A 23,737-nucleotide genomic window follows, 5' to 3' on the forward strand; every position below is an offset into this window, starting at 1 on the left:
AAAGGTGCTTATTAGAAACAGTGGTGAGCCCAGCTGTAGAACACTCAGCAGCAGACAGCAAAAGGCGTGTGCCTCCCTGGGGTTTGCATTTTATTACCCTCTATCCATCTCTTCTGTTTCCCGCCCCCCTTCCAGTAACTAGAAGATAAGTAACTGCAATTGTGATTTTGGGAGACCTCTATATGGATAAAGCACCTGTAGACTGACATGCATGTGCATACATATGTTATCCCATGAGAGATCCCATGAGACAGATTAGAAGGAATGCTGAGGAGGGGTTAAGAGTGGAGGTTTCAGGAGGGGCTGTACACAGGAGTTCCTAAACACAAAGGACCTCATGGAAAGTTCCAGCTGATGTGAGGGCTGCTGTACCCTGACTTGTTCACTTGCCCTTTAACAGGGCCTTTTACAAGACACGTGTTACAACAGCAATCCTGTGGCTCCCCTGGCAGCGATATCCTAAACACAACAGCTGACGGTAGGAAGAGGCAGCCAAAGCTCACAGAGGCTGGGTGGGATTTCCCAAATTCTTCAGTTCTCATTTCCTCCAAAGAAAATGAAGAGATAAAAAAGAATAGTTTCTTTAAAAAAGATTTTAAGGGTAAGGTGGGTGGCTGAATTATTATGATACACCTTCAGAGTATAAAAATTACAGGTAATTTTCTCTTTTCTAAAAGGTGATTATGATAATAGAGCTCTGCTCTTAGGAGACTAAAAGCTCTTTCTCCACAAAAAGTGCAAGCAAAGACTCTTAAAAATGACAACTGTCAAAACAATAAATCTGAAACAAACATGCCAAAGGATCCTGAGTCACTCACTAAGAAGCCAGCTCTGTCAGCGAGTAAGGGACACCTGGCTGTGCAGACATGCATGTGCTGGGCAGGAGGGACAGGCTGTTCTCCTCACTGCATGCACATGAATGGGGACAGCAGGAAACAGCAGCTGAGGTAAAAACAGGAGACACAGCACCTCATTATGCAGCCCTTCTGTGTCCCCACCTGTTTGTTCTCTCAGGGAGCTGGATGTTCTTTACCCATTTATAGATTCCGAAACAGTGACAGATGAGACTCAGCACCATGCAGTATGAACCCAAGCAACCCTGATTTCTAGTTTCTTAGAAATTCACTATGCTCTTTTTTAACTGACCTTGAGAGCATGACTATAATTTCTCAAAACTTCAGTTTATGGCTCCAGGTCACATGATTTTAATTATATTAATATGCCATCACTTTACCTTCTTAGGTAAACTAATTTAATTATCTTTCAGCCACTGTTCTCCAAGCCATGGATCTTAAAATTACTTTAGGGAGTTTTGTACAGCATTGTTTAATTAAATAGAGCAGACCAGAATGGAATAACAGAGCACAGTATGGAATAGAAAATATCAGACTGCATTGCTCTTAGGAAGGTTAACTATCATTTTATAAACTTTTGTCTCCATATGCCCAGTAGAATTAGATATACTTTCCTTTCTTATTGTTGTTTACAAGAATAAAATATTTGAAATGCATTGTTTTAGGTGATAGTCAGGTATCAAGAATTCCGTTGCTCTGTGGAATCAGCCAGATTTTGTGCCTCAAGACAATGTATCAGATCCTCTTGCTAAGCTACTTTGCAGTTCTTGGGCCCACCTCTGAATTCAGATGTAGCTGTTGGATAGTTCCAGGAAGCTTTTAGACTCTCTTGGCATTTATAACCTCTTGACCTGTTCATGCCTCTTTTATAATTTTTATTTTATTTTTATTAGCAAATAATTTTACTGTACCTATTTATGGGGTACAATGTGATGTTTACATTTTGGAATGACTAAATCAGGTTAATTAGCATATCCATCACCTCAAATATGGATCACTTCTTTGTGGTGAGAAAATTATAAATCCTTTCTTATAGGTATTTAAAAATACACAATACATTATTAACTATTGTCATCATGCCATGTAATAGAACTTTTTTCTCCTATCTAACTGAAACTACATACCCATTAACATCTCTTCTTTTCCTGTCCACTTCCACACACCAGTCCTGATATTAGCCATTCTACTCTCTACTCTTTGAGTTAGACTGTTTTTAGGTTCCATACATAAGTAAAATCACTTAGTACTTGTTTCTCTGTGACTTGCTTCTTTCATTTCATGTAATGTTTTGTAGGTTTATCCATGCTATCTCAAAAAGAAAGAATTTCCTGGTTTTTAAGGGCTGAAGAGTATTCCATTGTATATACATAATACATTCTTTTAATGTATTCATCTACTCTTAGAAAGTTAGGTTGCTTCAATCTAATATTTTTAATATTGAATATAATATACCAAATATTTGGTTATTCAACAAAGGTGCCAAGAACACAGCATGGGAAAACAACAGTTAATAAACAGGGGTGGGAAAACTTGACGAGAAATGTAGAAAGATGAAAATGGTTCTTTAATCTCACCCCTTTTACAGGAATCAACAAGAAATAGATTAAAGATTTAAACATAAGACCTGAAACTATAAAACTTATAGAAGAAAACATTAGAGGAAAGTACCATGACATTGACTGGGCAGTAATTTTTTGGACATGACTCCAAATGGACAGACAAAAAATACAAAGAAATAAATGGTATTGCATCAAACTGAAAGGTTTCTGCACAGCAAAGGAAGCAATTAATACAGTAAGGAGACAACTCACAGAGTGGGAGAAAATATTTCCAAATAATGCATTAGATAAAGTACTAATATCCAGAATATACAGGGAACTCAAAAACTACTCAGTTACATGAAAACAACTATTTAAACTAGGCAAGGTACTTGAGTAGAGAGCCCACAGAGGAAGATATACAAATGACCAACAGATAAATGAAAAATGCTTAACATTTTTAATCAGCAGAGAAATGCAAATTAAAACCAGAATGAGTTTTGGCAAGAAGGTTGAGAAAAGGGAATACACTGTTGACAGTACTTAAATTAGTGCAGACATTTTGGAAAAAAGTATGGAGTTTTCTCAAAAAACTAAAAATAGAATTACCACATCATCCACCATCCACATTACTGTTATTTTTTTTTTTATTGTACACAAATGGGATACATGTTGTTTCTCTGTTTGTACATGGCGTAAAGGCATACCATTTGTGTAATCATAAATTTACATAGGGTAATGTTTGATTCATTCTGTTATTTTTTTCCCTTTCCCCCACCCCTCCCACCCCTCTTTTCCCTCTATACAGTCCTTCCTTCCTCCATTCTTGCCCCCCTCCCTAAACCTAACTCTAACCCTAACACATTACTGTTTAAATATCCAAAGGAATGAAAATCAGCATATTGAAGGGATATCTGCATTCTCATGTTCACTGAGCATTATTCACAATAACCAAGAAATCAAGGGAAAGAGGAGGCACTAGGGAATAAAATCAACTAAATTATGCTATGTGCATACATGAATATATCACAATGAATCCTACTTTTATGTATAATTATAATGCACCAATTAAAAAAACAGAAGGGAGACCAATGAAGTAGAGAAAGGGGATCAGGGAGAGGAGAAATACCGGGGAATGAAACAGAGCAAATTTATGTTATGTGCATTTATGAAGATGTCATAATTAACCCCACTATTATGCGTAATTACAATTCACTAATAAAAAAATGTAGCAGTAATAAAAAGGTTATCACCCATGACTTTTACTTTCATTTGATGTTTCCCTAATGCTGCAGAACCTACCGAGGTAAGTCATCACAGCCTGGAAGTACTTCCTGGAATCCACATGTCTCATTTGATTAGTACAAATCAAATATTTCATTTCTTATTAGCATCCATCTATACTGCTATGTGATTGATTTCATTTACGGTAGCATTGTTTTGTATTTTTATACAATTTTAAATTATACTAACCACCCCACAACCAAAGCATTTTCCCAGTGTAGTGGTTTTAGCAGCATAGTCGATGTAGAAAATTTTCTATATTTTATATTAAATAAGATCTTCATCAGAAATGCAGTTTCCTTTTTTTTTTTTTTTTCTCCATCTATTTCTTTCTTTTCTCTTGGGAAATCTTTTCAAGGTGTCCTTGAATTATGAGAATAGAAACACACTTGATAGGTCCTACTTGTCAATCAAATTGACAGCTATGAAATAAAATCAGTCATTCTGCTAAAGTATAACTTTAAAGGATGAATTTTTAGCTCAGCACTTTAATCATATGAGTGCTTCTTAAATGAAAAGATGATGCCTGGTTAATACTGTCTATGTGCCATTGCATATTAATTCACATGTCTAATTTTTAAGGATACTATCTTAAAAGGATAAGGTTGTTATGTAAAATATATGACTAGTTCAACTATTGGTAAGGTTATACTTTTCTATTTAGCACTGTAAAGGGTTGATAATGACAATGCTAATAACTGGTTAATGGCAGAAATAGCTAATTATTCAAACTTTGGAAACTTAAGTGAATTTTGCAAGTAGTCCCTTAGATTTAAGATATTGAAATGTACATATACCAAAAACAAAAATCTACTCTGTTTCTAGAGTCTTGTCAGCTAAGGCAGTAAAAGATGGACAGCAGAATGAGAACTGATCTATTTAATTAAACCCAGCTTATGAAGACTTGACTGGTTTTATTGTCCTATGGCAATCATCATGATACAATTATTAGACCATATCACATTCTCTTTTCTTTTAGTGCTTCCCTTCTTGGGATTTGACACAGGACCTGGTTTTCTATGTCTGACCACTGACATGAATATTATTATACTATAATCCAGAGTCCTAAGCTATGGTTATTAATAGATCACATGTAGACACTGGCAAGAATTTTCTGATTTATTTTTTAAAATAAACTTCCATCTTTTAAATTTAAAATATGAAGTCAATATTATACTATCAAATAAGCCATCAAATAGACCTATTTATAGAAGTAAATTATAGAATAAATTGGTTTTCTATATCTTTTTAATGTCTGGTAACTAGCACAGAGAGTGGTATCTTTAAAATATTTTAGATGGAAAAAACAATGTATGAAAAAAATGAACAAAGAATGAATATGGGTACATGGAGACATCATTTTTCTTCTTGTTGGATCCGACATTCTGCATTAGTGTATCAGTTTTCATTTACTTAACCAACATCAATAAATTGCTGACACTACAATATACAAAGATAGGAAGGACAAGACCTCAGAGATGAATGTTTTTAAATTCTAATATATAAAAACACAAAAATTTATACAATTTGTTTACCAATGATTAATTGTAACAAATCTTATTAATCTCCTAAAATAGTAAATAATTACTATTAAAGAGAATGTGACTGTTGAGGATGACTTCAAAGGATTTGACCTGGGCCAAATACAGTAAAGAACAAGTAAAGAAACAAAAGCAAGATAAATAGAGCAAGGCAAAACAGTAATAACATACCTAAAATAAAGACACAGTAACATGCAGGAAAGATTTATTTAATAGGATATAGATTTGAGAAACTACCTTTGAAACAAATTAAAGGTACTGATTAGGATTTAGTCTTTATTTCACAGACAACAGCGAGCCAACAGAATGACTGGTTTTTGTGTCTGATCATATTTGGAAAAGCAGAATGTGATATAGTTAGAGGGGGAAACTTTCAAAGAATATGACAATTTTGTATTGGTAAAAGAGGAAATTTTGTTGATAAACTGGACCAGTGGAAAGAGAAAAGTGGAAGAGGTAAAGAGAAAAACATTTGAAAAGAACAATGTTGGGAAGGGACATGGAAAAAAGTTGAGATCATTCATATTGATGTCTTCTACTTTTCATTTAATTAGCAAAGAAAGAGACTGCTGAGAATAAAAGTAGCAATGTTAAGAGGTGAAAACCATTTGCAACAATCATAGGTAGGGGATACCAATACAAGATTCTTGCAGATTTATTGTTCAGTTGAATTAAAATGGTATGCATTTGTAATAAATATTTAATTACTATTATTCTGTAATTTTCTCCTCCAATAGTACACATCAATTATAGAGTGATAATTTTTGACCTGTAGTCCAGTATGATGGAAGATAAAGAACAGTAAAACCTGAGTCCAGGTAGGAGCAATGTTGAAATAGCAGGCAATGGGATCCTGGCTACAGAAGGTGTTAGAGTTTGGATTGTGCCTGGCTCCCTCCTTCCTAATTCATAGTTGAATTCCTAGTCTCTAATATCTCAGAATGCAACCTTATCTGGAAACAGGATCACTGCAGATGTACTTTAAATTAATATGAACTCATACTAGAGTATGGAGGACCCATATGACTGGTGTCCTTATAAAAAGAACAACTTTGGACACAGAGGCACATGCACACAGGGAGGTGCCCTGTAGATTGCAGCAATGCTGCTACAAGCCAAGAATTACCAGACTCTGGGAGAGAGACCTGGAACAGAGCTTTCCCTGGTATCTTCCGAGTCAGCACAAGGCTGCCAACACTTTGATATCAGATTTCCAACCTCCAGAACTGTGAGGTAAATTCCTGTTGTTCTAAGATACCCAGTTTGTGAGACTTCATTATGGAAGCCATAGTAAACTAAAAGAGAAGAAAAACAGCTGAGATGAATGTAAAACCTAGGAATGGATAACTGGACATCGCAGTGAGCAGTGAGGAAATGAGACATGAACCAATGGCTGTTATTAGGCAAGGATGTTTGGAGTTGAGAGTCTAGAGTTGAAATAGTTCTAAGCTGGTGTGAGTTCAGAAGCAGGGCTTTGTGTGAATTTCTGAGGTACTCTGCTTTTCAAGGAATGGTTATGACATGCTAAACTAGAAATATCATTTATATGAATGTAGATTTTTTTTACTTGTCATATTTTTTTCCATATGTAAATAGTGTTTACAACCTGATAGTTGTATGTAGTATATAAACTAATCTTATACTTATTTCTTTGACATATTTCAAGATGGTAACAAATAGAAGAAATGAGGGAAATTTTTCATAAGTGAAGATGCACTATTATGTTCAAACCTCTACTTTTTTCAAAAATGAGTATGTTGTGAGGATGGGATGAGACAGAAGAGGCCATGGGGATTCAGAAGGTACGTGTTTGTTGTTTTTACCCCTTTAACAAACCGGAAATAACTGGTTCAGCAGGTCAATAGGAGATGTTCGGATGAATCAAACTATAAATGTTTTATTAGCCAAAGGAATTATTTGATTGACAATATGTCAATGTTTTACATTAAAAGGGGAGGAAATCTGTTTGGCAACTTTGGTTGCCTCATATTCATGAGGAGAGGCTCCTGCAAAAGGAAGACTAAATCTGAAGAGAAAAATTAATAGTTTTTAATTGAATTAAAATGAAACAATAAAAGTGGTAATACTCTAGTAATAGAAAAATGACACTAAGAAAAAATAATTGACCCTTCACCACAGATTTGTGTAATGTCTCCACCTTTTTCATATAATCTCAAAACACCCTTCCAGCCAATACTTCTTCCATCATAATGAATTGCTGCTGGAGAAACAGCAACAACAACAAAACCTGTAAGATGGTTCCTCCCTCTCCTGGCTAGATTTATCTTCTTCATTAGCTTCCTTGGTAAATTTCAGATGATCAAGTCCCACTGATATCTAGTTACACAACCTGGATAAAATCAAACACTCTTGTTAAATATTTTTTATTGCATGTGGATAAGGGAGTTGTCCCCTGAATTTTTGACTGTTTAAAATCTTATCATTACCAATTGTCGTTCACAACTGAATTTCCTTAGCTGCTGTATTATTATCGTTTTGTAAATTAACTCTGGTTAAGTTCTGGTTAAGCTAATCCATAAGAAAAGAAGGAAGGTTATATTGACCCCAGTTCAGTAAAGCAAAAAACTGAATTTATGATTATAACAGGTTATTATGGTTTTTCAGACAGCAGTAGCAAATCAGAAAACATCTGGAGGATTCAGGCAAATATATTTGGCTCTAAAATCTGGCATGAACTGGCTATCCAAATAATGCCATAGAATTGGATAGATACATTTGCCCAAGGTAATTTTTTTGAATCAAAATACCAATCTACTTGAAAACACTGATAAATTTCCTGATTTAAAATAGGGATTAGTCATTTTCGAGCAAATATTTGAAGGCACAAACAGCCCTTGAAGTACGAACCTGAAAAGGAAGTTTTGGCAGGGTTGTTTACAGCTAATATGTCATGCTTAGACTTCTGACAGACTATATATTTAAAAATATGGTAGACTCTTTCCTGGGCATGCCTTTTTAACCATAATATGAGCATCTTCATAAGTGAGTTTAAAAGAAAACAAAATTACAGACAATAATATTTGGATATAACTTGCTACCATAACATAGCTAAATAGAAGAGTGATTTTAACAAGATGCTCTATTGTGTAGAGTAAGGACATCATTTTGTATGACAACCTCATAATACATGTTCACAATACTGGTATGATGAGTCAGTTCCACTTTATTGCATTATACTTTTGTAGTAAAGTTATTCACTCCTGTCTTTAGTGTTAAGGATGAAATATGAATATGGGATAAATATAGTATTTTTCAAAAGGACATTAGGTGAATATATGATTTAGGAAAAGAGGAACATGAGAAAATGAGAAAAGGAATGGAGAGTATCAAACATTTATATAAATACCCTAAAACCATGTACATCAAGTAAATGGCAAGGCAAAATTTTTTCAAATGTAAAAGAATATTGACTTGTACAGCAAAGGATGAGAGAAAAGAAACTATAAACATATACACAAAGATAAAATAGTCTACAATATCACAATGACTACATGAAATTCTCTACTTTTTCCTACTACTTCACAAATTTAATTCAATATACTGAGCATGCGTGACTAGAACATGACATATTGTCCACTAACTCATCAAATAATTCCTTTGGCTAATAAAACATTTATAGTTTGAGACATCTGAACTCCATCAAAGGAGTGCAAAGTCAAAATCGAATGCAAAAATTTAACAACACTGAAAAATTATTAAAAGAAGAAATTATTTCTGGACTAAATGCCATTAGGTCAACATAATTCCTTGATCTACTTCCTATATACTACAGTTAACTGATTTCAATAGTTTACATTTCCAGTTATGCTCTTCTGAAAGTTAATTGCATCAATTTATTCCAATTTAAACTTTACAGTGATGATTTGCAAGTCATTAATAGTAGTTCACTCAGATTAGTTTCTACCACAATTTTCTTTTATGTCGATGATTTCAACCAAATCTAATTTTTATAGCCAAATGTTTTACAGAATAATTTTGTGAAAGGATTTGGTGCACCCACTAATTTTTAGCCAATAGCATTTTTTACCATGTACAGTTTTAGGCACTGTCTACTCATGATTCCTGATTAATTGAATGCATAGGTGAGAACCTGCATTACTTCATTTTTAAATTCAGTCATTTTAATTATAGAAACCTACAAAGGAGGGAAGAAAAACAGTCCATGATGATACCATTGAAAATAAAAATAATACATAATTAGAAGTAATTTGTAAACATATTTGGAAAATGCAAATACAAAACTGGTTAAAAATGGAAAATCTCTTTCTTCTAAATTAGTCAGTATGAACAGTTTTACATCCAGTTTTTCATAACAATAAAGAGTTTTAAAATTAGTAAAGGTCATTCATAGAAAAATGGCAATCACTTTTATGAAACTGAGAAAGAAAAGGGGAGGCCCAAAGGTAGGGTGCAGCTAGAGATGAGAAAACACACTCAGATGGGATGGCAGAGAACAAGCATGTGGGTTTCTGGAAACACTTGACTGAGGGAGAAGAAACAGAACTGATATTTTCTTTCTTCCATATCTGTATCTTTTCATAGGTAAGATGCCAATCCCCACTGAAATCTCTATGCATAGGTTACTATTTTCAGATAAGCTAATTAATTAAAACAAATAAACTGAATGGAATCTCAGAGTCTGAAAATCTGGGCAGTTGATCCAGTTTTTGAATGAATGCATTTAAGTGACCAGATGCAGTATTTTGTACACAGAGTTTTGACTTGAACGCCAAAAAAAAAAAAAAAAAAAAAAAAAAAAAATTATTTGCAGATTACTGTTTAACACTCCCAATTTTTGGTCTGCAATTCAATCATGTACTTTTGTACACGGGAGAAAGTCAGTAAATGCTGGCTAATCAACTAATCAAATCATTCCAAATATTTCAAGCTTTTAATCAGAGATTTGAGTTATTTTAACGACAAAAGTAATCTTAGAAACTGGTATCATCTGGAGAATATGTCCAAAAGAAGAAATGTGTCTTTTGGACTCTCTTTTATGGTTTTAAGTCTTGGTTTCCTAGGTTTGAATTATTACATTGCCACAAAGAGGAAATCATATCTTCTATTGTGTATAAGAAGATGGTATCACAGAAGTTTATATTTCAATATTATTCCCAACTTAATTTTTCTTCAGAGATTTAAAAATTCTATAGAACCAGCAATTTTTGTCTCCTTATATTAAATACAGATATAATTATCCTCATTATTTCAACATTTCCATGTACAGTTAGAATTTTAATAGAGTTTGTCTCAAATTAGAATGCTTTCAAGACATGGTACTGCTATTTCATATTAAATTGCAATTTTTAAGGAAGATTAAAGTTATTAGTCATAAGATTAGAAATCATATGTTCTAATTAAGTTATATAAGGTAGTATAGGGTAATGGTTAAAAGTACAGACTTTGAAGTCAGATTTGAATTCCAATTTCTGAGTCAACTTCTATAATTTATTCACTTCTTTATTTATTCACTTAGTCAACTTCTTTATTTATTCACTTATTTTCCACTTTAACCTCTCCACATCTTGGTTTTCTGAGTTACATTATCTTTAGATAATAACACCTAGTTTATGGTTCATGGATATATAAGACTTATATGATTGATATAGATTTCACAAATACAAAAATATGCCTGAACTCACACATATACATACAAATACATTGTATACATGTTTTTGTATATACATGTACACATATATACATATACACAGAATTTAGAAAGAAAGAGAGGCAAAGTACACACATACTCCAGCTTAGCATAGTGCCTAGGGCACAGGAAGCACTGGGTTAGAGGGGGCCTTTTATTACTAAGTACCCTAGTAACAAAAATTCTAAGGTGGGCATTTTGGTGAAGATCTGGCTGGCAAGTTTGGTATAATGGAAAAATCAAAGGTTCAAATCCAGTATATCAATTGACCAGCTACATTATTTTGGTCAAATTATGTTAACTTTCAGAATCTCAAAATTTTCAAATGTAAAATGAAATTTATTGAAACTTTTCAGTTTGGGGGGAGATTAAAAGACCATGTGTATAAAACACTTGATTTAAGTCTGACATATAGAAGATGTACAACATATATTTTCTTTGATCTTGTACTTTAACCCCTTGATGTTCTATTTTCTTGATCATCAAAGTATATGAAACTGCATATAAAAATGTGCCCTTCATAAAGTTGTTATGTAGATTAAACGATTAAGCACAGTTGTTTTTCAATGTCTTTCAGTCAACAATATCTTGAATACCTGTTGCATGAAGAACTTAACATCTTTGCTAAATATTTCTAAATGCCTAACAAAATTTGTCATTCTTAACTAGAAATATTGAGAGAATTCATGTTTATTTCTATTCCCTAACAAAGTTAATCATTTGTAGTTGTTGATTTCTTAGATCGTAATTCTTCTGAAGATCAGAGACATATCTGGTTTGCTTAGCCTTATACACTGTTGCCTAACCAATTGCTTAGAAAATAGTAAGCATTAAAAAACATTTGTTGAACAAATGAGTTCAAAGTCACACCCAGCAAGACTCTAGGCAGATTCATGTAGGAACAGCCTTCATCTAAGTTGAAACAGCAAGCTGCCTCCAAAATAAGTCTTTCTTCCTCAGGGAGAGCCAGGGCACACTCCAGACCTGTGTTCCCGTGGACGTCCTGGTTACATAGTCATTTGCCCATCAAAATTACTATGTTTCTTCAACTTTAAGAGGTCTCCCAATGGGAAATATTTGCATACATTCAGACATTGTTGTCAAAATTACCCTATTTCCCCCAAAGTCTGAGGTCTGAATTAATGAGGTTTTACTAAATTCATTTTTTTATGGTTGGTTTAACCTTTGAACAAACACATTAAAGGCAAGTGATAAAGCGGAGTAATTTCTTAGAATTGAATCTACATGTAAATTTGATCTTGTAACATTTGCACACAAGGTGACAATTTCTGATGCAGTAGGAAGCATTACAAATGTGCAGAAATCAATTCAGCCATTAGGAAAAAGCAAGAGTTGCTAGGAAACCATATTCCAAATAAGGAGCATTATACTGGTGACCCAGACAATTACCATAAGCCTGACATGACATCAACACAAAGCTTAACAGATTTTTAAAAGCACTTGTGACACCAAATTATTAGTGCCACAGTTCCAATTCAGGTGATTAAAAACTTTCCTTTCAATTACTCAAAAATTCAATTGTAGGAGGAGGAAGATAAAAAATCAAAGTGAGTTAATAACAGTGAAATATGCTTCCTAGGGCTAACCAGGTCTTTCCCACATATTTAGGATGCACATGCATTTTTGGTACACTATGTTTCATGACATCACCAAAATAAATAAAGTCCATTCAATTTTTAAAAGAATCTACTTTTCAAACTGTACTTTCTACTTCCATGTGTTTGTATATTCACACAGAAAAAATGTTTCAAAGATATACAACCCAACATAAAATGTCCTTAGGATTAGATGGTAAATTATACGTGATTTTGACTATCTGTTGAGGGCTAGTTTTCAGAAATCACTTCAGTTTTTGTAAATTTAAAAAAACTATAAAGTTACATTTAAATAATTTTAAACTTTTATTTAAGATGAGAAATGACATTTCAAGAGAGAATATCAAATGAAAAACAAAATCTAAGTTATCAGTGCAGAGTGGTTAGTGTGTAGATAGTACATAATTGCCTGACAAATTATTGTATCTTGCTATTTTCATATTGTAATATTCAAGCTGCTAATGTTGGCATTTTGCATAATAGCCCTAAAAGAGACTAGGTTAAAATGGCAGTAAAAGATAAAAGACCTCTTGTTCAATAATGTCAAAGAAAGACAACATAGTCTAAAGATAATGGGCTAACCTTTGAAGATGAGCTGGTGAAATCACATCTTAATGTCTTTTTAGGAACAAGAAGTGGCAAACAGAGAGTTTTATACCTTACATAAACTCAGATAAATAAAAATATGAGCTGTCTAGCCGCTTGGAGGCTTCATGAGATGTATGAGGAAGAATCAAATAAAAATGAATACCATCACTAATAAAACTTTAGCCTCTTAGGACACTGTATCAGTACTCCTGGGAGAGACAAGAGACAGGTTACAATAAATAAAATAAGTTATAACTTCTTTAGAAGTATTTACCTCATAGTGATAATATTTAATAGAGTAAATTAAAAATATTTAAAACATGTCTCCACTACAGAATGTATTTACCACCATGCACAGTGGCATAGGAGCATAATTAGAGTGACTTGGGAGACTCAGGCAGGGAGATCACAAGTTCAAGGGAGGCTTAAGAAACTTATAGAGACCCTAAGCAATTTAGTGAGACCCTATCTCAAAATAAAAAAAATTAAAAGGGCTGTGGATGTAGCTCAGTAGTGGAGCAACCCTGGGTTGAATCCCTGGTACCAAAATAAATAGGATGTATTTCTCTTCTAAAAATGTGAAAGTCAAAAGACTTACCCAAAACAACACTAAGCAATTTTGCACTTTACACACACAATTCCATGTCAATCAGTTTAGCATTGTTTCTGGTCGCTTGACTTTGTTTCTTCTTTCACTAACTTGTTAGTAATTTTTTATATAGTACAACTATGTAAATATTCTCACAAAAGCACTGCTCAAAAAATACATGTGACAAGTATCATAATAAAACTCTTCACCATTCTTAGAAATATGTGCCTAATAAACTCTTTTTTTCAAAGATTGAAAATATGACTAAAAGTCTATGGCAATAAAATATTGGAATCACTCATGATTACAGATAAAAGCTAATTATACTAGCAGCAGAATTCAATCTCACTGACATAACATTGCAGACATAATATAGTATATTAAATCATTATGACAAAATCTTATAGAGGAATTATAAGGCATTAAGGATACTCTGTCAAAGCTCAGCTCTACAGCAGCACCCCAGATGAACAATTCTTTGACTGAAACCAATATTTTGTTCAATATCTAGAAACAATTAACCAGATATGATGCAATGTTCAATTCAAAAGATAACCTATGAAATAATATAAATATAATATTTTAAACATGTAGCTTCTGCATTACAATCCATAAAAATGGGGAAAATAAACAGAAAAAATAACAGTTACATGATTTACAGATGTCCCCACTCCAATTTGGCCAGTGATTATAATTTTCAAAATAATGATAAAATAACACTAAAGTTATCCCCCATATAACTGGACCTATTTTCCCTTCTAACTTAAAAATAATTTTGAATGTAATAACTCTGCAATAGATTATTTACTTCTATTCTCTTAAAGATAAAATCTAATATAAATTTAAATTTCTTAAAGACTAAAGTCAGGTAAAGTCTACTCTAATAGATAATTGAAGAGGCAATAGGAAAATCTGAGAATATGTTAACATGTTTTTACTTAAGGTTTATAGAGTGTAGTGATTAAGGGCTCTGGCAAGTTATTTTTAATCCTTTCATTCGTTATGAAGTGTAAATAATAGCAGTACTTCCTTCATAGGATTATTGTGAGGCTTAAATGAGTTACTACAGGAAAGCACTCTGAACAGTGACTGCCTTGCATGCTGTTACATGTTACCATAGATGACATGTTTTTTTGCAGTAGCTATCTTACACACAAATAGATACTTTTGTCCTTTCTACTTAATTCCATCTGTGACTTGGGTTTAAAATAGGCATAAATACAGATTTGTGAGAGTGAATCATTATTAGTAAAGTCTAATGAAAAACATGCATCACTTTGAATTTCCATGTCTAGTAAGAGCAGATTATGCAATTTGCATAACCCTCTGCAGGTCTGCTGACAAAGGCAATGGAAAATTACTGTACCAAGACATGGGGGAGATGAACTTAAGAAGAGATTAGCATAAATTTGGGGGTGCTTTTCCCCTACAGACATCTTCTGACTCTAAAGAGGCAACAACGAAAAGCAGTACTTCTGACAGTCTTGCAGGACTAGGGAGACAAATGTTGAAGTTGTGCCAAGGGACAGACCTTAGTGAAACCTCCTTACTTCCAGGTAAGACCCCGAGAGACAATACCACAGATATAAGGGTGATACTGAAAAAGGCATGGGTGAGAAATAGATTAGTCTTTACAGAGCTCCAAATCCAGCATAAGACATCAGATCCCTAACTGCTAGAACCCCCAGCCTCTTGCCAGAAGCACATACATAATATCTCTATAAGAAGGTAACTAATATCAGCCTAGGGTTCAATTATATCTGTAACATTATATATAAAATCTGCAGCACTCAAGAAATAGCAAGTAGGCACACAGAGACAACAGAATTAAAAACTATGTGAAGGAAGAGATAATGTAATAGAACCACAGGGGCTCTATAGAATGGATTTAACAAGCGAACAGTTTAAGATCACTATGGACTATCTTTTCCACATTCCCACAGTGCTGGGGCCTTGATCCCGGGCCTCCAGCATGAGAGGCAGGCACTCTACTAGGTGGGCTATATGGCCTGCCCTGTGGACTATCTTTTTAATATATATTTGTATGCGATTTGCTAAAATTTTGTTGAGAATTTTTGCGTCGATGTTCATTAAGGATATTGGTCTGAAATTTTCTTTCCTCGATGTGTCTCTGTCTGGTTTAGGTATCAGGGTGATATTGGCTTCATAGAATGAGTTTGGGAGGGTTCCCTCCTCTTCTATTTTATGGAATACTTTGAGAAGTATTGGAATGAGCTCTTCTTTAAAGGTTTTGTAGAACTGGGCTGAGAACCCATCTGCTCCTGGACTTTTCTTTGTTGGTAGGCTTTTGATGACTTCTTCTATTTCATTACTTGAAATTGGTCTATTTAAATTGTGTATGTCCTCCTCGTTCAGTTTAGGCAATTCATATGTCTCTAGAAACCTGTTGATGTCTTCGAAATTTTCTATTTTGTTGGAATATAGATTTTCAAAATAGCTTCTAATTATGTTTTGTATTTCAGTCATGTCTGTTGTGATATTTCCTTGTTCATTCCAAATTTTAGTGATTTGGGTTTTCTCTCGTCTTCTCTGTTAGTGTGGCTAAAGGTTTATCAATTTTGTTTATTTTTTCGAAGAACCAACTATTTATTTTGTCAATTTTTTGTATTGTTTCTTTTGTTTCAATTTCGTTGATTTCAGCTCTGAGTTTAACTATTTCCTGTCTTCTACTACTTTTGGTGTTGGTCTGTTCTTCTTTTTCTAGGGCTTTGAGCTAATATTGTCAAAATGGCCATACTACCAAAAGTGCTATACAGATTCAATGCAATTCCAATTAAAATCCCAATGATGTACCTTACAGAAATAGAGCAAGCAATTATGAAATTCATCTGGAAGAATAAAAAACCCAGAATAGCTAAAGCAATCCTTGGCAGAAAGAGTGAAGCTGGGGGTATCGCAATACCAGATCTTCAACTCTACTACAAAGCAACAGTAACAAAAACGGCATGGTATTGGTACCAAAATAGAAAGGTGGATCAATGGTACAGAATAGAGGACACGGACACAAACCCAAATAAGTACAGTTTTCTCATACTAGACAAAGGTGCCAAAAATATGCAATGGAGAAAAGATAGCCTCTTCAACAAATGGTGCTGGGAGAATTGGAAATCCATATGTAACAGAATGAAACTAAACCCATATCTCTCACCATGCACGAAACTAAACTCAAAATGGATTAAGGACCTCGGAATCAGACCAGAGACCTTGCATCTTATAGAAGAAAAAGTAAGTCCAGAGCTTCAACATGTCAGCTTAGGACCAGACTTCCTCAACAGGACTCCCATAGCATAAGAAATAAAAGCAAGAATCAATAACTGGGATAGAGTCAAACTAAAAAGCTTTCTCTCAGCAAAGGAAACTATCAGCAATGCAAAGAAAGAGCCTACAGAGTGGGAGAAAATCTTTGCCAATCATACTTCAGATGGAGCACTAATCTCCAGAATCTATAAAGAACTCAAAAAACTCAACACCAAGAATGCAAATAATCCAATTGACAAATGGGCTAAGGAAATGAACAGACACTTCACAGAAGAAGATCTACAAGCAATCAACAAACATATGGAAAAATGTTCAACATCTCTAGTAATAAGAGAAATGCAAATCAAAACCACCCTAAGATTCCATCTCACCCCAATTAGAATGGCGATTATCAAGAATACAAGCAACAACAGGTGTTGGCGAGGACGTGGGGAAAAAGGTACACTCATACATTGCTGGTGGTGCTGCAAATTAGTGCAGCCACTCTGGAAAGCAGTGTGGAGACTCCTTAGAAAACTTGGAATGGACCCACCATTTGACCCAGCTATCCCACTCCATGGCCTATACCCAAAGGACTTAAAATCAGCATATTACAGAGATACAGCCACATCAATGTTCATAGCTGCTCAGTTCACAATAGCCAGATTGTGGAACCAACCTAGATGTCCTTCAATTGATGAATGGATAAAGAAACTATGGTATATATATATATATAATAGAATATTACTCAGCCATAAAGAATGATAAAATTATGGCATTTGCAGGCAAATGGATGAAATTGGAGAATATCATGCTAAGTGAGATAAGCCAATCTCAAAAAAACAAAGGACGAATGATATTGCTAATTAATGGATGATGACACATAATGGGGGGTGGGAGGGGTTAGTGTTAGGGTTAGAGTTAGGGTTAGGGAGGGGGGCAAGAATGGAGGAAGGAAGGACTGTATAGAGGGAAAAGAGAGGTGGGAGGGATGGGAGGGAAGGGAAAAAATAACAGAATGAATCAAACAACATTACCCTATGTAAATTTATGATTACACAAATGGTATGCCTTTACGCCATGTACAAACAGAGAAACAACATGTATCCCATTTGTTTAGAATAATAAAAGAATAATAAAAAAAATCACTATGGATGATACATGCAAAGAAATAAAACAATGTGAAAAATAGAGTCAGGTGAGAAATGTAAAACTGTAAACTTCCATAATCAACATTTTCATGATGCTGATGAGTTTAGTGATTTTTGACAACCAGGTGAGGGGAATAGTAGTGAGTTAAAAGACAGATCTAAGGACAGTGTATGTAGAACAAACCTCAAAGAACTAAAGGAAACAAACTACAGAGGAGAACCTGTAATCACCTCTTCTACTGATAAATCGCAGTGAGCAAATACTTTAAGTATACCCTTGTCAAAAAAACTATACATATTTCCAGTGCCAAATAAATTCACTATACAAAATAGATCTATTTAAAATGTATTTAGCCATAAATTTTACTCAAAATATTATATAGTGTTTTGTGTATTATTACTACAATAATAACTTGCTAAAAATGTCAATATATGCATTATCTAGGAGATTAAAAGTAAACTCATATGTGTCTAATGGATAAACATGAAAAGAAAGAACAACTAGACTTGGTTTCTTCATATAATGTCTGTGTTGTTAATGTCTCTGTAGTTCTTTCTAATCTCTTAAATTTTCCTCAGTAGACACAAGATTTATAGGTAGAACATCTCAAATATACACACTACATAATAAAAAGTACCAATTAGGACTTTATAAACAATTATTAAGAAAGCACAGAAAATTAATCATTATTATATAATTAGTTTTTATTTTTCTAAATACAATATCAAACTGTAATCCTATGGGAGTTAATTAAATATAGCAATATTTGCAAAGATCAAATCCTTCCTAAATATTAAGATAACAACATCCAGGTTCCTTAGCAAATAGAAACAATTATTTAAATTTAATTGGAGAAGAATTATTTCATAATATCAAAAAAATTCTGTAAACTCATTAGAAGAAGTTGAAATTTAAGGAGCTACAATTTAATGTATTACAATACATGTAAATTGTATATTAATATTTCTGCTTTTGACTAGGCAGTTAGAAAAAAATTCATAGCATTTCCCTAATTTGCAATTGAGATTGCTAAACACATTAGTATTACAACATGATTACACATTGTTTTTTTAACTCTACTTTGTAATCTTTCTATAATTGCCTCATTATATAAAATGTACTGTTCTCCAACCTAATGAAGGCAATTTGAATTGTTATGTCTATGAGATGATATGATGAAAATAAATTTTACAAAATTGCAGTCCAGAATTAAAACTTAAACATGTGAACATAATATTCCTCAAAAGGTTTAAATTTGAAAATGTTTCTTGTTTTTATAATATATTTAATCACATTTTCTAATCTTCAACCCAATTTCTCTTTCTTTATATACATATTTTTATAAGAATAAAGTGCAAGGAGTAATAAATTTTGGCTATTTCAATCAGAATGTTTAAACTATTAGTGTAAGTTTTCCTTTAAGCACTAAAAACTTCAGCTAAAATACTTTTGTAAGATTAGGTTCACAAGATTAAAAGTATGAAGTTGTACAATTTTCTACTGAAATGACAATATAGCTAACTTGATCAAAAGAGAGAGAATAGAAATCTAATTTTACTTTTCAACTGTCTATTTTTTTTTTAAATACCAGAAAATCAGGTTCTCTCTAGGGAGGAATAAAAAAGAATGGTCATAATGCTTGCATTTCCATGTTTTCAGTCAGATGAATTATGCATCATTTTAATCAAGCATAAAAATCTCTAATCACTATTTTCAAAATAAGTATGAATTAAAGTCACTGTGACTAATTTTGCTTAATTTATTGTACACATATAATATTCATGTGTATATTTTATAGATATTGTCTAGGACTAGCCTTTGAGTTTCATTAGAGTACTTATTGAACAATAATTTGCTTGAGTATATAGAGATTGACTGGCAATATGCTACATTGCCTGGTTACTTTTAGCACCACACTCTAACCAGCTGAGCTAACCGGCCACACCTTGCCTGGTTACTTTTAAATGAAGAAAATATAAATAAATAAATGCAGACAATTTTACAATCAATGAGTCAAAAACATTACAAATGACTTCCAAGTAATCATAGTTGACTCTTTTCATTCTCATTTGCCATCATTACAGGATGCCTCATTGGTTTATAAAACCATAATAAAATTATCTGTTTGTCTCTCAAAATTTGAGGGGTTTAGAAAATTTTATTTTGAAGAATTATTACAACATAAATGGCTTTACATTTTGAATAACATAAAAACTTACATAAAATTTATATCATTTGAGTAAACAAGTATCTGTTCATATATGAACTCTACTGCAACACCCATGTATTTCATAATGAAAGATTCTTTCAAGATTGGATATGTTCTCATGGCACTAAGCTAGAGGGCATTTCAAAATCAAATCAACAAGCCAAAAAATAATTCCAAACCATGCAAATACTCTAAATTAGTAATGAAGCTAAAATTATTAAGGTGGTTTCATTATTCCAAAATCACTTTCTGAATTCTTATTAAATCTTTATAGATATTTCCTCTTCTGATTTAATAAAACTAAAATTCATGAGACAGAGCTAATATTATATCCCACAAATAAAAATATTAATGAGCATACTATAAAACACAATTCCCATGTTTTGATCTCTGGTACCATAAGTTTGCTTTGACAATGATTAAATCCATTTTGCATGTTTATATCCTATCAAAGAAATTCACCATAGAAAAACAATCCCAAACAGTAAGACAGCCCATCTGGTAAATGTAGAAATGTAATGTCTGATACAAATGTGTGGACTTGCAGTTTCCAGCAAATCTGAGAAAGTATTCTTCTAGTTTATTTGTTTTCCAGGCAATGGTTGAAGTGCCTGCCATTCATACACTTGAATAACTCATAATTTTGCCCTGAGGAAATATAATCTAGATTTTTCTCTTTAATGCTCCAAACTTTCCTATTTTCACTACTGATAAGAATGGTCAGAAAACACTACTCTTTAAAACTGTCAAAAATAAATATAAATAAATACACGCGCATACACACACACACACACACACACACACACACACACTAAAGAACAGTAATAAAATGAACAATTCTGCACTAGGTTCACTTTCCCTATTACATCCTTTCCCTTCCCATCGTCTTTCTTTCCCTTGAGATTGCTAAACACATTAAACACCATCTAGAATTTTGTTATTCATTCCTTTTCTTTACATATTTGTCATCAATGTAGGCATTTCAAAATAGCTTTTATTTTCATTTTGCCAGTTTTGAGCTTTAATTAAATTGGATAACACTACATAGTTTGTCAAAGATGGCTCAATGTTTTTGACACTCATACATGTTATGTTCAGTAGCTGATATCATTCATTTTCCCAACTGTACAGTTTAGCACTAATGTAGAAATATATATAGCTTACCCATTCTATTGTTGGTGGATATTTGAGTTCTCTCCAATTTACGTAATAAAAAGAACTGCTATGAATACTCTTGTATGTGACTTTTGTGACATGTGCACTAGTAATTCCCTTGGGCAACCATCTAGGAGAGGAATTTTTGGGTTGGAGAATATGCAGAAGCTAAACAGTCCCAGTGCCAAATGAACTACTATTTATACTGCCACCATCTGGGAGTTAGGTTTCCTGGGCTCCAGATCCTATCAACAATGGCACAATCACATGTTGAAAGGTGCACCACATTGGTAGGCAGCAACACTATGTCATGGTGTTTTTAATTTATATTGATCTGATTACTCATAAGATTAACCAGAGAGACTTTTATTGGTTATCTATCTTATGAAAAATATTCTGCTCATTTGTGCTTGTCTTTCTACTCTCTTTAGGTGTACTTTGATAAACAGAAAATTTTTAAGTTAATGTAGTAAAATTTATACATATTTTCCTTTAAGAGCTGTAAACTTTTTATGTGACTATCTCACAAAACATTCTTCCCTACCCTAAGACAAAACTGAGAATGCATTTATAACTTACCTGGAATTGATATATGTATAGATTTATAGAGAACCAATTTCTGTTTTTTTCCACATGGATAGGCAATTGTCCCCCAAACCATTTATTAAAGAGCCCATTCTTTCTCTACTAATCAATGCCGCTTTTAGAATTTATCAAGTGCCATTCTTTTCTTATATCATTAGTATGTGTTTAGAATACCTTTTGTAGAATTCTTTTGAACTGCTGAGTCTGACAACTGATCAATGTCTTTTACCATTTCCTTCTATGTCTCTATTTGGAACCCCAACTGAACATTATTACATATTTCCATCTCTGATTCTCACTATCACCCTTGCTGTGATTTAGTGACTTGGTCATTGATAGAAAGTTCTTCCCTTTTGTCTAATCCTTTCTTCTTTCCATAGTAATTTGTCTTCCACATATCTTCTATTTTGAACCATTTTTCATTTTTCTTTTTCCTGGATCCATGAGTTATCCTAGTCATTCCTCATTGTCCTTAAGAACCTCCCTAATCTAGATTGATAAACTACAGTAAAAATTCAAAGGAGAATTTTCCCAACCTCCAGTTAAAGGTGTATTTACTCCTCATACCAGATTGCTGAGAGGGTTACCTGAATTGGCCTTCCATCAGGTGTCAGCACTTCTTCAGAAAGTTCCATCATCTTCAAGGCCATCAGAGCAATGGGTTTGGCATGGCAGAGGCTTTTTCTGTGGAGTCCAGCAGCAACACAGTATGCATCACCTATTGTTTCCACCTGCAGCAATCAGACAAATCAAATGCAAACACTATGAAAATGAGCCAGAAGAGAAATGATTAGTTATCTGCAATCACAAATGTTGCTGGAAAAACATGTCAGGCAAACATCAATAAATTAAGCAATTAGACAACTGAGTGTAATCACAGCAGAGTTTGCAAACAGCCACAATCAAACACTGACATCTCACTCCAGGGCTGTTCATTATCACCATAGATGATCACTGAAATTAGGAGCAACTGGGATATGAAATAATTATCCCCCACAAAAACACTGTTAGTATTGTTAGTATTTTACCTAGACAATTTCCAATAATAATAACAACCTTTTTAAGAGCCAATCTCATCATCTTCAAATTTTCAACAGTCCTTCTCTGCAAAGCATTGTTTTCCAATATTTCCACCTTCCCAATTGTTCCACACCTTTACCAATATCTGTAGTTTGTTGTCAGGTCTGATCTTACTTATTCTCAATAATTATGCCCAACATTTCTTGGATTTATACTCCATACCATTAATTGTGTCAAGCAGTATATACACATTCTCTCATTATATTTTCAAAAATATCCTAAATGGAAGAAATTAGTAGTAGTTACATTTGAGAGATGTGAAATTGAGGTACAGAGATCCATCCAAAACTATATAATTAAATAGTTAACAGGTACAGGGACTTTTATGAGCCCTGTTTTAATTTTGTTGTCAGTATCCATGATGACTGACCATTGCTGTTGTTAAATATTTAAAATATTCATCCTATGTTAAAGCCCCAAAATTTCCAAAACATAAAACATGACATAAAAGTTAGAAATAATGTATCTTCAAAGTAAAGTTCTCTAATTATTCACTGAAGATCTGGTGGGTAAAATACTCAGTAGTTCTAATATTATTAATTAGACCAAAATGATAAATATTGTATTAAGTGCCCCATATCACCTTTTCTGTGAAGCCCTCAATGGTTTCTTCATTAGTT

At 33.2% G+C, this 23,737-nt stretch overlaps 1 protein-coding gene across 2 annotated transcripts in view; it reads right to left on the reverse strand.

The window, feature by feature from the left end:
* Gucy1a2 (guanylate cyclase 1 soluble subunit alpha 2) overlaps positions 1 to 23,737 on the reverse strand; it is a 295,914-nt gene that overhangs the window by 51,850 nt on the left and 220,327 nt on the right. For both annotated transcript variants that reach the window (XM_047518478.1, XM_047518477.1), the window contains one exon: positions 22,625 to 22,768. In XM_047518478.1, the coding sequence (XP_047374434.1) occupies positions 22,625 to 22,768 (144 nt within the window). The remainder of the gene's footprint in view (positions 1 to 22,624; positions 22,769 to 23,737) is intronic.

This window comes from Sciurus carolinensis, chromosome 11 (genome assembly GCF_902686445.1).
Source record: "Sciurus carolinensis chromosome 11, mSciCar1.2, whole genome shotgun sequence".
In the NCBI taxonomy this organism is placed as follows: domain Eukaryota; kingdom Metazoa; phylum Chordata; class Mammalia; order Rodentia; family Sciuridae; genus Sciurus; species Sciurus carolinensis.